This window comes from Gymnoscopelus microlampas (genome assembly GCF_963454915.1).
Source record: "Gymnoscopelus microlampas genome assembly, chromosome: 10".
NCBI classification, from domain to species: Eukaryota; Metazoa; Chordata; class Actinopteri; order Myctophiformes; family Myctophidae; genus Gymnoscopelus; species Gymnoscopelus microlampas.
In genome coordinates, this window is record NC_139947.1 from 28,332,674 (window position 1) to 28,350,628 (window position 17,955).

At 45.8% G+C, this 17,955-nt stretch overlaps 2 protein-coding genes across 2 annotated transcripts in view; one reads left to right on the forward strand and one right to left on the reverse strand.

Moving 5' to 3' along the window:
- lgr6 (leucine-rich repeat containing G protein-coupled receptor 6) overlaps positions 1-17,955 on the reverse strand; it is a 69,396-nt gene that overhangs the window by 14,777 nt on the left and 36,664 nt on the right. The window contains exons 3-6 of the mRNA XM_084068021.1: positions 16,018-16,089; positions 9,942-10,013; positions 4,653-4,868; positions 2,977-3,048 (exon numbers count right to left, since the gene is read on the reverse strand). Coding sequence (XP_083924147.1) covers positions 2,977-3,048; positions 4,653-4,868; positions 9,942-10,013; positions 16,018-16,089 — 432 coding nt within the window. The remainder of the gene's footprint in view (positions 1-2,976; positions 3,049-4,652; positions 4,869-9,941; positions 10,014-16,017; positions 16,090-17,955) is intronic.
- The window catches only part of LOC311052818 (uncharacterized protein), an 85,528-nt gene continuing 78,606 nt past the window's right edge, over positions 11,034-17,955 (forward strand). The window contains exon 1 of the mRNA XM_084068035.1: positions 11,034-11,136. The gene's annotated coding sequence lies outside the window, so the exon portion shown is untranslated. The remainder of the gene's footprint in view (positions 11,137-17,955) is intronic.

Consider the following 17,955-nt stretch of genomic DNA (forward strand, 5'->3'; position numbering starts at 1 on the left):
ATAATATTATGCAAGACATCATCAATAAAAAAAACATATGTACAGTAAACAGTTGGAGGGTGGGTGGGGGGGTGGGGGTAATTTCTGGTGTTAAGCTTAGACCTTATACAGGGACCAGCCACAAATTGCAGATACTGTAGGTGCTCTTTTATGGCGGTTTTAAAGGAGGGTAAGGAGTCACACTTTAACCGATTGAACAATTCAAATTAAACGGTTTAATAAGTAAAATAATGGTAAAAATTAAGTCCATGTCAAGATTGATAGTGTTGCGTTCCATGCAAGAGATAATGTAGGGGTGCAACAGTCAATCGACTAATCGATTATACAAAATAATCTATAGTCATATTTTAATATTAATTAACCTATTTTGGGCTTGTCATTATAGACAAAAAGAGAGAAAAAAAAGTAAACATCCTACTATAAATGCGCGAAATCTCTGTCCGCGTGTCTGTCTGTCCATCTGTAGTTCACGTATCTCGAGATCCGTCCGACCAACTGACTCTTCACAACGTCACAACGTTGAGTCGGTCGGATAGGCGGTTAATCGATTCGTCGATACATTTAAAAAAAAACTTTTTAAAAACAAACTTTTCGATTATTGCATTTTTCTTTTCAATAGTATACAGCATACGCAGTTCCCTGTCTCCTGTATGAGGCTGACAGCTGTAGAGCGTGGTGGCGTTGACCCTTGACCTTAGCTGCACCGACCTGATTATTATGGTCTGTCTCCTATTAGCTTCTCAGAAAACACGCTGATGTCGCCGCGGCAACAGGGCGGGTCAAAACAGCCGTTGCTATGGCTGACACAGCCATCGTACGGTACAGGAGGCACCAAGGTTTATCTCTTGTCTCTGTGCGCAGGCACACGCGCGCGCGAGTATAGGCGTGTGAATGTGAGCCTGTGAGTGTTTGCGTGTGTTGCATGTTTTTAGCTGCACCTAAACATGCCATGCGTGCCTGCATACACTACAGTACGTGCGTCTGAGCAATTATATAATTTAAGTATTTAAATGTCCGCCTGCCTGTTTATGTCCCTGCCTTGTTTGTGTATCCCATTACATTTTCCAACAACTTCCTGGGGACACTGCTCCCCTCACGTTAATGATTTTATAATACAAGTGTGTGTGTGTGAGTATGGGTTGGGCGGGGGCGGGGGGGGCATATGCATCAGATGGCCTCTCATGTTTCTCCTGAGCGAGGCTGCAGTGTGTGAGATTAACCCCCTCATACCGACAGAATCACCACGTTCTGTGACACCTGTCATCCTATCCCGCCAACTCTTCTCTCTCAACTCTCTCTCCACCAAAGCGATGGTGACTTTTAACACGCTATTCTAGTCCAGTGGCTCTCAAAGTGGGGGGTCCCGGGTTCCAGGGGCAGGCACTTTTAACTTATTTTGAAAATAAATATTTTCGAAACATTTTGAAAAAAATATTTGGAATAATTTAGAAACGTTTAAACACAAATCTTCTACAATCTTTTCAGATGGAGGTGTCTGCAGCAAAATACATACTGTATAAATGTAGGGGGTCCTTGACATGAAAATATTTGAGAACCACAGTTCTAGTACAGGGAGCTCCAGCCCTATTTTCTTCTCATTCTCTTCCCCCATCCCTCTGTCTACATCATCCAGAACCCATCACCCCGTTCTCTCACGTTTCCCAGCATGGACATTATGTATTTTAGATAGAGTTTTAAAGCAGGGTTTGACGCGTGCGTGTGTGCCTTTGCGCCGGGCAGGGAACGCACACGTGTGTGCGTCCGGCGTATACACAGGCAAAATGCACGCATGAGCACCCGGCGCGCGCGTGCGCACGCACGCACGCACACGCTCATAAAAGGGAACACGTCATTTTCTTACACTTCAGCAGGCTGTTAAACAACATGTGTCAGAAACGGTGTGGCCACTAGACCACCATGAATACGGCAGCGGTATGCTTAATTTTATACTCCGTCATATACGACAAAGTATAAATCAGCCTGTAGACATTCTCTCTGTCACTTTCTCGCTTTCCTTCTGTCTCTCTCTCTCTCTCTCTCCCTGTCTCCCCCCTCTACCTCTCTTTCTGTTCCTCTCTTCATCTCTCTCCCTCTTCTCAGCCGTGACCTTATAACTGTTGGTACGGTACAAGGTTTAGGATCAGAGCAAAACAAGGTTACGGCACGTATCCAGTCGAACGGCTCCTTTCTAGTCGAGTTGAGCTGAATTTGACCTCGGTTGATTACTCTTACAAAACAGGGGAGGAATCTGTTGATGTTGCTTTGAGTTAATCAAAGGGGAATTTTTCATCTTCGCATTCCAATCCGTCATTAGATAGCTGCGGTTTTGTGCAGCCTTAAAGCACCTGCCTGGAATTACTGGGATGTTAATCAGGATTTTATATCATTTAGCCATATCAATTGCGGTTCATTATTCCAGGTATACGCTCCATAAATAAGACATGAATTTAACGTAATCCAACGCCCCTAAACGCACACGCGTGTACACACACACACACACACACACACACACACACACACACACACACACACACACACACACACACACACACACACACACACACACACTTGGGAAAATTGGTCTCACCCACAATATAACTGAGCCGATGGCTGTCCCATGTGTTTATATTACTCTTCTTGAGGTTATCTTTCTGTTAGTTCACTGTTTATCTTAGGGTTATGGTAAGGCAATGTGATTGGTCTAAACACCGACACACCGATTGGCTGTTGATACTTTCCGATACTCTCTCATCATGGTGACTGGCTTGATGTTTGGGGAAACAGAAAAGGTAGTCATTTCACAATATGAAATGGAACTACTGCTGCACTCTGTGTGTGTGTGTGTGTGTGTGTGTGTGTGTGTGTGTGTGTGTGTGTGTGTGTGTGTGTGTGTGTGTGTGTGTGTGTGTGTGTGTGTGTGTGTGTGCGCGCGCGCACGTCCATGCATGCATGTCCACAATTCACATATATACTCACAGTGTCTCCAGACTCTGTAGACCCTCAAAGCATCTCTCCCCCATGCTCTGGATATGGTTATTATGAAGGTGACTAGAAAAAGGGTACAGATGTCAAATAACAATTGTAATTTAGTTTCAGCATGTTATTTAGACACATGCCACGTTCATTTGTTGACCTGGCATGCTATAGTTTGAGTTCAATGTACATATTATCATTTTTTTCATATTATAATGTTTAGACTGATGATAGGTTATTGGTTGATCTTAGATTACTGAGGCACTACGCCGTCCCCATGCATTTGATGTATTACCTTGTGTTTACCTTGTTTACTGTAAATCGCTCTGGATTAAGAGCGTCTGCTCAAAATGTAAATCGTAAATACGTGTTTGTCTTCCTTTCTTTCCCTTTTTAAGTCTTATTGGGTTTTTTTATAAACTGGACAGTGGAGAGAGACTAGAACAAACTATTCACTTCAGTCAACTACCGGTGAGCCCTTGTTGATCGAATATTGATTGAATACTTTAAGGCTTAAAGGATAACACAAAAAAAAGTCCATTGTTGTCCTATGTATTCAATTCATCAACATAGCTTAAAAATCAACACAATAATACATGTCATCAACAAATACAAAAACTGTATGTACAAAAGAGATGGGTAAATTACATTTACCTCCGTCTCCTGATAGATAGTTTTTTTTCAGGCAAATTTTGAAATAAACCAGTGTTACACATCCTTTAAAGGAGAATTTTGGACTAAGTTTTTCTTACCTTTTCTATGATGTTATGATATCTTAGGATGAATGGTACAGTTGAAAAATTTCATAACTCCTTCCCGGGTCCGCCACAGCTTAAAACGTGCGCGGATAGGCCTTGCGTTAGATCGCGTATTCTAATAGTTTTTTTTTGTGAGATCTGACGTTCATAGTGACAGAACACTGTCAAAAAAGAAAAAGAAAAACAGAAGTCTCGCTAGACGAGACTTAGTTTTTTTTTTTTTTTTTGGTTACATAGTGTTCTGTCACTATGAACGTCAGATCTAAAAAAAAAAAAAAAAAAAAGCTATTAAAATATGTGATCTAGCGCAAGGCCTATCCGCGCACGTTTTAAGCTGGGAAGGAGCCGGGAAGGAGTTATGAAATTTTTCAACTGTACCATTCATCCTAAGATATCATAACATCATAGAAAAGGTAACAGGTGACAGGGGCAGGTCATTCCACATTTTGGTGGTAGAGTAGTAGAATGAGAATTTTCCAATGTTTGTTCTAAGTTTGGGTGGCACCAGATCATGGTTGCTCCCTCTATAGTGTTGTGGCTGTGGGTGTCACTCACTTTGGAGAAGCAGTTCGACAGGTATGAGCATATTGCGGGCACTTATCTCTCTTTGACTCTCTTAAATACCAATCCCATTGATATTTGCTATGCCGTATTAACGCCTTATTAAAAAAAAAACCCACATCATCCAGGCTGGATACGGTAGTTGGTCCCTGGTGGCATTGCTCAGTGCGGCTTACCCCACATCCTAACAGGTTAGGATGGGTTAAACTCTAAGACTAGAGGACAAACCTCCCCCATGGGGGATCGTGACATCTGATCTTTTAAAGTCGATGAAAGGGAAGCCGCTGCATGGAGGCCATTGTGCAGAAAACCACAAAACCACCGCGACACAACACAAAGAGAGCACGACATGTCACTTACAGCACGACAAGGGCGGAGAGGTTGGTGAAGGCGTGGTCGGGGATGTGTGTGATCTGGTTGAGGGCCAGGGTCATGGCCTGCAGGGACGGCAGGGAGTCCAGGGCCGACACGGGGATCTCCGTCAGGGAGTTGTCGTCCAGCCACAGGTGCCTCAGCGAGCGCACGCCTCTGAAGGCGCCCGCCGGAACCTCGGTCAACAGGTTGGCGTCCAGACGCCTAGCAGAGAGGAGACGAGAGGGAGAGTTTGTTAACCCATTCAATATAGCGCGTCACTTCGTGCCGTGCTATGAGAGCTTGTAGATCTGTTTTTTTTTTTTTGAAAATGTGTGCGAATCTTTGAATATATATATTTTTTAAAGCGATTTCTTTTTTACTCAAATCTTTGCTTCTGGGGGGTCCCTGGAACAAAGTATTTTGAGGTGTGGGGTCGGTGGCCAAATACATATCATTTTGGGGGTCCTTGACATGAAAAAGTTTTGAGAACACTGATACAGTATAGCAACGTACGTTTTGCAGAAAACTGTTAGGATTTAGAAGACACTTGTAGAATCGGCCTCAGGTCTTGATGGGTTTTGAGGGAGGAGCGGGCGAGAAAAGGGATAGCGACAGGAGCACTTGAGGAGGTGAGCGGAGAGGAGGCAAGAGGAGACGAAAGGAGGGGGGGGGGGGTTTAGTCAGACAATTGCGAAATTGCTCTGTGTATTTACGCCGGGTGTGTGTGCGTGTACGCATGCAGGAGTGTCTGTGAGCCGTGGCAGTGCAACGCCTTAGCTTACAGGAAGGTGATTAAGAGAATTACACTTTTTATCCTCCCGGCTTTGATGCTCTTGTAGAACCTCTTCATTATGATTTACACTCAAGCTAATTAAGCTATGTATAGCTCTGCTAGCACAGACACGTCTGAAATGTAAGATCAAGGAAACGAATGCACACACACACACACACACACACCCTCACACGCTCGATCGGTGTGACCGTCGTCTTACGCTCCTCTCTACCGTATCCCTGCCGTGTTCCCATTCTTAAATTCTGCTCATGTTGTTGTGTAAACGTTCCCCTCCTCTACCACCACTCCTTATCCATCCCTCCCTCCCTCCCTCCGTCCATCCCTTCTTCCTTCCTTCCTCCCTTCCTTCCTTCCTCCGAGTCTCTCCATCTCCAGCGGACCTTGATGTTTCCACTACTCAGACAAATGCCTCTCCAGTGTCAACAAACACGCGGCTGCTTTCATCTGGTTGAAAAAAAAATGTATTTTTTTTTTTTCTCTTGCTGCCATGCAGCCCCCTTCGTCTCCTCCTGCTTCCATCCCTTCAAGCATGCGACCCAACTACCCTTTGTCCCCTTGTACCCCTCAGTGTCCACACAGCCCAGAGGCAATGTGTGTGTGTGTGTGTGTGTGTGTGTGTGTGTGTGTGTGTGTGTGTGTGTGTGTGTGTGTGTGTGTGTGTGTGTGTGTGTGTATGTCGACACACACACACACACACACACACACACACACACACACACACACACACACACACACACACACACACACACACACACACACACACACACACAGAAAAGCAGAAAACACACACTGTCCATAGTGATGAATGATCCCTTCAGGGCAGAGTTGACAGTCCGGGACCACTTCCTCCACCCTATTCTTCTTTCCTCGGCCTTTGGCACTCATTCATTCGTCTCCCTCCCTCTCTCCCTCCCTCCCTCCCTCCCTCCCTCCCTCAGGCCCTTTCTCTCGCACTCACTTTGTTTCTAACATCTTCATTGATGCGCTTCTCGCCTCGCTTGCAGTCGCTCTGCTGCTAACCCCCCTTTTTTGCCTTTTCGCGACCCTCCTTACTCGGTTTGCGCCTGGGGGTCGCACGCCCCGAAAGCGGCCGATCTATCCGTTGGGAGCTTGTTAGATCGGCCGTTTTCCGGAGTGCGGCACCGCCGTGCGACCGAGCGTAAAGCAGGTGTAACTCCTCGGTCCTCTTCCAAACATCCTCCCATATCAATCTTCCCCGCTCGCTTGAGTTTCTTTGATTCCTTCGCCCCCCCCCCCCCCTTTGGCTCCTCCGCGGCCTCCGAGTCCCCCCTTGGAGACTCCCCCCAAACAAACAGCATCATCAAAGTGAAATCTGAACTTGAACTGTGAACCCTGGGCTCTACCCCTGGGGATATTTTCCATCAGGAGAGGCAACTATATACACCGACAGATGCGCAAGCACGCATACGTACGTGCGTGCGCGTGCATGCGTGTGAGAGTACGCGTGCACGCAGTGAAGCACAAACATTTTCATCTCGGTTCGCATACTCTGCACGTGGACTTCTTGAGTCCATGCGTTAAAGCTGGCATCCTTGTGTGTCCTCCGCCGCGGTGCTGCACTCTACCTGTGGACATTGTTTGTCCCTGACCCAGAGTTCAGGATGAAAGCGGCGGAAAGGCCCCGCAACATTCTGGACCGGCTCTCTCGGGCGGAATAATAATGAATCCTCTGGGTGGACCTGCCAGGGCCCATAGAAGGTACAAACGGAACCAGGAACATTCCACAGAAGCCAATAAAGCAACAGCTATTTCCTGTCTGTCACATCAAAGCCCGAGGTCCCGATTTTCAGAAAGAGAAGTGAGTGAAAGAGAGAGAGGGAGAGAGGGAGTCTCTGTGCGAAACGATCCAGCAGATTTCTGGATTTTTACTCCACTGGTTTCCTATGCGAGCAGATGGTCAAAACGTTATGCACGGGGGGAAACTTATGAAGACCGAGTTTCACCGCTATTGTTTCGGAACGAGGTTACGTTGGCTTGGATTCCGCTGTGGAACTCAGATTATAATGCATCTCTGGTAGTGAGCCCTGACATTTCTTTAACGAGCCTGGGTACCGTAGCAAGATGAACTCAAGTTTAACAGGCCTTGTTGTGGTGCATACAGGGGAGTGTAGCAATTCCTTGTTGATTCAGCACAAAGCATTCTCTATACACTATTAAGACATTATATCAATTTAAACCTCGGTAAGAAAAAGAGATGAGTCAGGTGGTATACTGTATTCTCTCTGTCATTCTCTCTCTCTTGCTCTCTTTCTTTCTCTCTGTTCCTCTGTCTCCGTTCTCTGTTCACCTGGCGTGTTTCATGTCAGTGTGAGGCGCCGACAAGCTTCTCTCTCCAAAGCCTTTCCAGTAATCCTCCTCCGCTGGGCTTATCATTACTGTAATGACAAGGTGCGTCTCTGCACTGTCTCTGAGTGTGTGTGTGTGCGCTTGTGCGTGTGTGCGCACGCACGCACGCGTGTGTGTTTCATCACCTGAGACATTCTCGTTGAGCGAGGATCGAGAGGAGCGAGAGAGACCACACACACACACGCATACACTCACATGCAGTCAAGATGAGATAGCCATTAGCGCAGAAAAACTATCCGAGGCTTTTTTTGACCACAGAGCACAATTTCACGTGCCCTGTTTGATTGTGTGTGTGTGTGTATGCTTCATGTATGTACAGTATGTGTGTGCGTGCGCTGTTGGTGGCAGAGGGATTACTTAGTCATGTCCTGCCTCTGTGAAAACATCAACAATCGTGTGTGCGTGTGCGTGTGTGTGTGTGTGTGTGCGTGCGCGTGTGCGTGTGTGTGAGTGTGCGTGTGTGTGAGAATGATGGAGAAAATGACCTTGCGGATGTTTACAGGGGGGGAATTATTAATTTTGGAAAACAGGAATGGAGTATGTCTGTGTGTGGTATACTGCAGTGCTGAGTGGAGGCGGGTTTGGGTGAGGAGTCGCAGACGAGGTGGTCTACTCTGCACACACACACACACACACACACACACACACACACACACACACACACACACACACACACACACACACACACACACACACACACACACACGCGTACACACGCACGCACGTACACGCTGACCCTGCAGATGAGACAATTAGGCCATCAAACACTCTCATTAGCCAAGGGGATAGCGGTGTGGGTGGTGGGAGAGAGAGAGAGAGAGAGAGAGAGGGAGAGAGAGATGGAGGAAAGCACAGCACAGGAGAGGAGAGGGGAGCAGAGGAGGAAGAGAGGAGGAGAAGAAGGGGGAATTGATGGAAAATGGGGTTGTTTCACAGCTCATTGGAGATGCTCTCCCTGGCCCTGCAGTGTCTGCTCTGCTGTTTCCCTCATGGCTTCCAGATGCTGCCAGGAGAACGGCCGTTCTGATATAGTCAGTCAGCTTGCATCCCTTCACTCTCAAAGGGCTTGATGTACTTTTGTTGCAGCGCCGGGCCGGTGTGACACGGCGAAAACGTCCGATCTACAAGCATACAGCGCGTCGGCGCGTTGTATGCTTGTAGGTTCGGCCGTTTTCGGTTGGGTCATGCCTGTGTGCATGCAGCTTACAGCAGTGCTTCTCAAACGTTTTCATGTCTAGGACCCCCAAACTGTCACTTATTAGCCCGCGGACCCCCATTTGAAAAGATGTGCCTCAGGGACCCCCATAAAGAGAAGATTTTTACGGCTCTAGCAGTGATTCTCAACCATTTTCATTACAAGGGCCCCCAGTTTGACATGCAGTATTAGGCTATGGACCCCCATTTAATGGCATTTATATCTCTGGGACCCCAATTTATATGGTAAAATCAATGTTAATTTAACTCTGAGAGTGTATAAATGGAACCAAATGGACCCGTTAGGGTCCATTTGGTTCCATTTGTTACACTCTCAGAGTTACAGACCCATATGGGTCCATTTGGTTCCTATCCATCATTTAGCTGGGGACCCCCTGGAACTCCCTCAATGACCCCTGGGGGTCCCCGGACCCCACTTTGAGAACCAATGGCTTACAGTACGTCTACTTCATGGCTTTCAAGGCGAGCGCAGAAGCCCACTTGTGGCAGACCACGATGGGTTACAGTCTGTTGTATGTCAGTGGTGCTCCATACGTTTTTAGTGTGTGGCGGTCGGTCGGGGTCGAGACGTGGGTGGATGGGGCACGGGGGGGGTTTATTCCCTGGCTGGTGGGTTTATTGAGAGAAATTGCACTGCAACATTCTCAGCGTTTGAATGAAACTCTGACAGCGTAAAATTGGACCCAGGCAGCAAGGGTTCCATCCGTAAGGGTCCATCTTTGTTGTACGACAAACTATACACTGGGCTTATCCACTAGTTTCCTAGGGGGGCAGTGTGGGCATCACTTCCTGTCGATTTGATGAGGTTTCAGTGATCAAATCGACAGGAAGTGATGCCCACAATGCCCTAGGAAACTTGTGGATAGGGGACGCACTGTGGCTTTTGCTGTTGTGCGTGTGCTCGTGTGTGCGTGACTCACAGGGAGAGAAGATTGGGCAGGTCCCATGTGGCGTCATCAGGCAGTTTCTCTAGCTGGTTATTTTGCAGCATCCTGAAAGGAAAACATATAGAGGTGAATATATAAGAGGTATATAGCACTGGCACTTAACCTAGATGATGACCATGCAGACGTACCGTGGTCATTTGTTCTCAGCGTTTTTGTTACTTAGACTTGACCACAATGTTAAAATTGTACTGCAATTTAAATGGCATGTTATTAAGACACATGCTAGGTTCATTGTTTACCTGGTATCCTATAGTTTCAATGTAAAGGTTATTATGTACAGTGTATTGTTGTTTAGACTGATGCTAGGTTCTAGTTTACTGAGGCACTACACTGTCTCTCTGCATTTGATGTATGTGTTTACCTTGCTTAATCATAATGAACAACGGGGTTATTAATCCATTAAGACCGGGAACACATCTGTGTCATTTTAGATTTCTTTGGCTATTCAAAAATAGCAGATCTACAAGCTCAGTGCCCGGCATTTTTTTTTAGCAAAATCTTTTTTTTTTGCAAAACTTTTTTGCAAAAAAAAAATGTTTTAAGCCAACATTTGTACCTCAAATCTTTGATTCTGGGGGGTCCCTGGAACAAAACATTTTGAGATTGGTGTCTGCGGCGAAATACATATCTAAAAATGTTTTAGTTGCTATACCAGTGGTGCTCCAACTTTTCCATGTCAAGGACCCCCAAAATGATATGTATTTGGTCACGGAATGATTATTTTTTTTTGGGGGGGGGGTAGTGAAAGTTACAGAAGTTCTTACTGTATGGTGTGTGTGTGATATAAAATGGGAGTTTACCATCATCACAGTGTGTGTGTGTGTGTGTGTGTGTGTGTGTGTGTGTGTGTGTGTGTGTGTGTGTGTGTGTGTGTGTGTGTGTGTGTGTGTGTGTGTGTGTGTGTGTTCCTGCCTCTCAGGTGTCTCCCACCTGGAGGAGAAGACATCCCTGAGACGTGCAGAGAAGCGCAGACAGCGGCATGAGCGTGCTGCAAGGACTGTCCAACCAGGTTCAACACACACCTGCCCCACGTGTGGAAAAGTGTGTGGATCAGCAATTGATCTTCACAGCCACATGAGGTGGCACGAGCGCACCGAGCACTGAAAAACCCCCCTTTGCCCCGGGAGATATGAAGTCATCATCGACAACGATGGACTGCCATAAGCAAGTAAGTGTGTGTGTGTGTGTGTGTGTGTGTGTGTGTGTGTGTGTGTGTGTGTGTGTGTGTGTGTGTGTGTGTGTGTGTGTGTGTGTGTGTGTGTGTGTGTGTGTGTGTGTGTGTGTGTGTGTGTGTGTGTGTGTGTGTCCAGCTGACGCTCGTTAATGTTATACGCATCAATGCAATTATGCTTTTGCACTGTCAAATAGGCCTATAATAGCCAACATCTAATCTAAAATTAGTAGGACTCATTCAAATGACCACCAGTGAGTCCTGGGACTCACTTCATCAAAAACTTAACAACATCACTGTATTATATCATATTAGATACTATTATTGATATTATAGCTATTTTATTTTATTAGATAATATATGTGATGTTACTTGACAATTAGTTGTCTTTTGGTGAAGAAGCATGCATATTTCGGTATCGGTTGATATCGGAATCGGAAATTAAGAGTTGGACAATATTGGAATATCGGCAAAAAAAAGTCAATATCAAACATCCCTAGTAAATACTGTAGGTTCAGTGTGTATAGTGTCTGTGGGTAGAGGTAAATAGTGCTACAGTATATGTAAGAATGTACCTTTTATCAGAAGGATAACCCCCTTGAGATGCATCATCTCGTTGTCGAGGGGGTCCTTATGGGATGAACATAGGTGCAGAGTGTGTTTATGTTTATGCGCGCTCACATCAGGCAGAACAAATAATTCCTCGGTATGGGGAAATTTGACACAAGAAAGGAGAAGGGCCAGTGAGCCTCTTGAAGAGAACCAGAGAGAGAGAGAGAGAGAGAGAGAGAGAGAGAAAGAAGGGTAGAGGAACGGAGAAAGAGGGGAAAGAGAAGCTCCTTGGGTGGGCTGCTGATGTCATTCTCTAAAGAATGGAGCAAAAAAAAAAAGAGCAAAAAAGAAATGAGGAGGAAGTGGGGAGCAAACAATACCTCTCTCTCTTTCCTCTCCCACCCTCTCTCTTTCTCTCTCTCTCTCTCTGTCTCTTTCAAGTTTTTATCACGGCGAGTCGTCTGACATCAGAGCATGAGGCGTACAGTCGCCAGTGTTTCGGTCACAGCAGCACCGTTATGTCTTTATCGTGGCATCATGGTGCCACAACCACCAAAGCATTGTGTTCGCGCGCGCACGTGTGTGTCAGTCTGTGTGTCTGTCAGTGTGTGTGTGTGTGTGTGTGTGTGTGTGTGTGTGTGTGTGTGTCTCTGTCTATTACTATACTTGTGAGGGAAAAATGTCCCCTCAAGAATAGCAGAATTTGAGAAATGTACATTGTGAGAAGGACGATTTTCCTGGCACTCACAAGAAAAATGTGTTTGTTTAATGGTTTAAAATGATTTGGGGAGTTAGGCTTATAATTGGGTTCAGGTTGGAGATGGGGTTAGGGTTAGACATTTAGAGGTTAGTTTTAGGGGTTGGGGTTGGAGCTTGGGAGGCCTGATTTATACCAAGTTGCATGCCGCTGTTGTAAACCGAAAATAGCGGATTTAAAGGTTAAAAATTTAACATTTTTAAAACAATGTAGTTCACGAAATGCTGATGTCCTCGCAAGTATAGTGATATGAATGTGTGTGTGTGTGTGTGTGTGTGTGTGTGTGTGTGTGCGCGCGCTTGCGTGTGTGTCATGGCATTGAAATGCCTTAGCTCACACACAGTGCGGTTATTATTGCAATTCAACATTTTCTTATGTGTGTGAAACAGTCCTGACGTCTCAGAGTTTGTCTAACCCAAAAGGTCAAGACAAAAGTCCATTGATGTGTTGTCTTTGCTTTATCTTGAGGACAGCAGAGAGGCAAGAAACTGAGGGGCATGCGTTCTGTTACTATCTGTTTGGATACCGGTGCACCCACACTGATGACATTTTGAAGACATCGTTTTTTATTATTTATGTTTTTAATGGCGTGGCTCTGCAGGAGCTTAGCCGTCTATAAGATGGTTTGTGTGTGTGTTTTGTGCCAGACTGGCCACATGAAGGACCGAGATCCACTTTGGAGCCGCACTGATCCCATGTGGATCCCGATTACTATTTTTTTCTAAAGATTTATCTCTCCATTAATTCTGATAGTGACAGAGAGAGAGACGGGAAAGGTGGGATAGAAAGACGGGATGACGCAATAAAGGGCCTCAGTTGGGATTCGAACCCGGGCCAGCTGTGGGAACTGAAGGGCCTTATTTATGTGGTATGTGCTCGTACCAGGTGAGCATTCACAATAATATGTCACTGAGACATCCATTATTTCCAGAAATCCACATATTTCCAACAGTACAATGGAACCAACCCCCCCCCCCCCCGTCCCACTTGTCATCACTTTGAAGAGCTAATGCAATTGTCTATTGCAGAGGTCTTCAACGTTTTTCATAGATTCCATAGATTCATAGATTTTCATAGATTTCCTATATAGCTTCATTGACTATCAGTGTTGTGTAAATTAATGTTTTTTTGTTCATTTCAGACATTTAATCACTTAAATCTTCAATACTTGGCACTTGATTTGCGCCTACACCAAACCTCTTTGTCGAAAATAGCCGATCTACAAGCGCACAACGCCTCGCAGCGCGAGGCGCTGTGCGCTTGTAGATCTGCTATTGTGGATCTGCTATTGCGCTTGTAGATCTGCTATATATAAAAAAAATCCCATCACAAAGCTTTGACGAACCCCCTGAGGTAACTCTAAGGACCCCTTAGGGGTCCCGCACCCCCTGTTGAAGACCCCTGGTCTATTGTCAAGTGATGTTTATACAAAGGTGCTAATACGGTCGTCCCGATCGTGTGTTTTTGCTCCTTTCTTTCGCCATATTTACACATTTCTCTTTCACAGCGTGTCTCTATTGACCCTGTCTGTCTGTGTAATTTACAGTGATTTCTTGTAGCTCTAGGAGGGGAGGAAAAAAAAGGTTTTAAAGGGGTTTGGGGTGAAGTCTCCTATGGGGAGGGGGGGGATGATGACGACATGATGAATACGGTGAATTCTATCTGTTCTTGTTTCAAAGAAATCCCTTAAAGGCAGCCTCAGGGAGCCCGACTCAGGGTTCATAACCTTGGTTGTGCGTGCGCGTGTGTGTGCGTGTGCGTGTGCGTGTGCGTGTGCGTGTGCGTGTGCGTGTGCGTGTGCGTGTGCGTGTGCGTGTGCGTGTGCGTGTGTGTGTGTGTGTGTGTGTGTGTGTGTGTGTGTGTGTGTGTGACATTGTGAGGACCATTTTCCTGGTTGTTTGATGGTTAAAACTAAGTACATCTACTCAAGTACAGTTTTGAGGTATTTTTACTTTACTGGAGTATTTCCAATTTTCTGTACTTTGACTTCTACTCCACTGCATCTCAGTGGCAAATATTGTACTTTTACTCCACTATAAGTATTTGAAAATGACTTTACTAGTTAACCACTTTAGCCATATATATACTGTATACTTCGGCTATTTGAAAATAGCCGATTTGCAAGCTCACGCTAGCAAGCGTGTAGATCTATTTTCAAAAGATTTGTATATTGAACTTGTGACATTCTGCATAATGAGTAGTTTTGCTTTTAGTACTTAAAGTATATTGTGATGCCGTACTTTTATTCAAGCAAATTAAAAATACCGGACTTTTAATTGTGACAGAGTATTTCTACTCTACTGCAGTATTGATACTTTTACTTAAGTAAAAAACATCTGTACTTTTTCCACTACTGCTCCACACAGGGTCAGTGTGATATATTTCAGTTTGACACAAGGGGGAATCGGAGCTAATATATTGAGGAAGGATACCAACAGTTCAGCCACTCTCAGGTCACACAGACTGTGTGCGCTGCGCATATAAGCGTCTTTTAGTGTGTGACTATAATGTGTGCGTGCCTTCATATGTGAATTACGTGTGTCCTTTTTCCCAGTAATGACATAATAGTCCAGGACTGGTTCCCTCATTTCTGTCTTAAAGCCCTTGGAGGGTTTCACAACACAAGGTGAAAGAAGATCAAGTCAAAACGCTTGGTAAATCCCCCAGATTTCCTCAAATTGCAAACCTCAAGTCTCTAGCTAAGTTTGTGTTCTATGGCATGGCTTCTTAGGATCTTTTCAAGCCCAGCCCGGACCGAATTGAGAAATCTCGCATCGTGCCCTTAACACCCAAGCTCATGAAAGTGTATTTTTTGATACTCATGTCATGCGCCCACACTATAGAACTATGGTTTGCCCACGTTCGTTCGGGAACGTCCCGTTCCCTCATTAGAGGCCCAGCCTATCGTTAAGGAAAACCTACTTGATGTGATTTCTTTTTCCCCCCCTTTTTTTTTGTGGTTATACGTTCCTGGCTTTTCCACACGGCGACTGACTTGAGCGAGCAGCAGGTTTTTTAGGTGGCAGTGGATCATAAAGCCAGAGGCAGACTATGTAAAAATGTTAAAATGGGGTGTTAAGAGTGCAGCTTTGAATGGGCTGTGTGAGTGAAATTTTTGTCACTTGTTCTAATCTCTGTGGGTGGTGTGGCTGGGAGGTCCCTGAATTACACCTGTGTGTGTGTGTGTGTGTGTGTGTGTGTGTGTGTGTGTGTGTGTGTGTGTGTGTGTGTGTGTGTGTGTGTGTGTGTGTGTGTGTGTGTGTGTGTGTGTGTGTGTGTGTGTGTGTGTGTGTGTGTGTGTGTGTGTGTGTGTGTATCCGCGTGCGTGCGCACGCCTTAAATAGGGCTTATTTGGAAGCATAGGAACTGCATGCAGGGCAGGTCTCCCCCAGCTCATAAACTTTAACTGCAGTTAATGATGCGTGGCCTGTGTGTTTTATTCAAGGCAGACGCAACCCCCCTCATACGGATGGAGTGGAACAACCCACCAGGGATGGGGTTTGAACCATAGCAGGACTGGGGTGGAGGTGGGGGGTGGGGGGGGGGATAGCGGTGGGGAGGTTACTTACAGAACTTTGAGGTTGTGGAGACCCTGGAGAGCATGGCCCGAGATATATCTCAGCTGGTTCCCTGAGATACGCCTAAGAAAGCGTGTGCAGAGAGAGAGAGAGAGAGATAGAGAGAGCACAAAAGAGTGAGCAAAGAGAACAAAAGACAAGAAATGAAATTTAAGCATGAGCACAAAAAAATTCATAAGTCTCACAAGAGAACTTTGTCCTTTGCTTCGATCTAAGGTCCTGGAGTGAAGTCCTATAATGACTTCATCCCTTTTGGTTTCTTTTGCTGCATGGGGTTAGCGTTAGGCCACTATGCAAATAACAATATTCTATTCCCCTCAAATGTGGTCGCGAATTGGCCAGAAGCGCTCTCTCTCCGAAACTCTACCCAGCACCGAAAGCTCTTGATGATGACTGAGTAAAGAGTGAATTGATTAAGAATGAGATTAGGTCAACAAGTGCAGTGCGATGTGAAAGTCTGTGCGTGTGCACACACTTGTGTTTTTATTTAGATATCTATGCGCGTATGTGTGAAGGCATGTGGCTGCCGGCGGCAGCATGTGTGGACAGCGTGCGTGCGTGTGTGTGCCTACGTGTGTGCTATTTGCCCTGTCCTTGAGGCAAATTGGGCCGGTTCGTGGGGGCCTCGAGGAGAACGAGGGGAGAGAGAAAACCACACACATAACACACACAGCAATCCAATCAGTTTGTTTATCAAACACAGCACCTAATGGTCATTTTGTGTGTGTGTGTATAAGACGTCCAAATAAATAACGTTCAGTCCAACGGAGCAACTCTCAAGGTCACAAGCTGGAAGCGCAGTTTAAACACAGATTGGGTCTTCACAGCTCAAGACCACCCACTTCTGTTAAACACACGCACGCACGCACGTGTGTATGTGTGCGCGCACACACACACACACACACACACACACACACACACACACACACACACACACACACACACACACACACACACACACACACCTTCATGCACATAATACCCACTCTTTCATAGTGCACACCTACACACCGTGGAAATCAGCTCATTCATATCCCTGTAATAGCAGTGGTTCTCATAGTGGATTCCAGGGACTCTCTGGGTTCCTTTAGGAGGGTCTAAATTGACCCTTACAAATCTCTGACTCTAACAGTATACGCAAGGAACCAAATGTTGGTTTCATTTGCATACTGTCAGAGTTAAGGGGGGAGACCTTGAAAAGTAAAAGTTTGAGAACCATTGCTGCACACTATTCAATTCAATTCAATTTTATTAAAGTGTCAAATCACAACAAGTTGTCTCAAGACACTTTACATGTAGAGAAGAGACCCGACATCCCACCCTGAGCAAGCAATTAAACACTAGTCTTCTACAGCCTGGTTTACACTTAACACTAGTCGCATTGCCGGTGTCACGCGCCGAAAATAGCAGATCTACAAGCTCTGCAATGCGCGACACCCGCCGAACAACTAAGGTGACACGTGTCTGGCATGTCAGCCGCGCGCTAAGCAGCCCGTACCTCACGCTGAGCGCTTACATCAGTGCCAGGCTGCCAGCATATCTTTATAAAAGGGCCTTCATGGGCTTGCCAACCCACTATCACCCAGATGGCCAAGGACTATGGGCTCCCAGCGGGCTGCCTCTGACATCTGATACTCATGTCAACATGTCTCGCTCTTATTACTGTGTGCGGTGGTGGACCACTCAACCCCAACCGCGCCTGCCAAATCTCACACTACAGCCCGGTTTAGAAGTCTTATAGAGCTTGTATCTACAGTATCTCGCAACAAACTCGTATATAGAAACACTCACACACGCGCGCACACACACACACACACACACACACGCACACGCACGCACACATGTAGAGAGTAGAATATAAACTGATTTGATCATCGTCCAAGCCATTGTGAGGCCATTTAGTCATGGTTCTCAAACCACAGTCAAAAC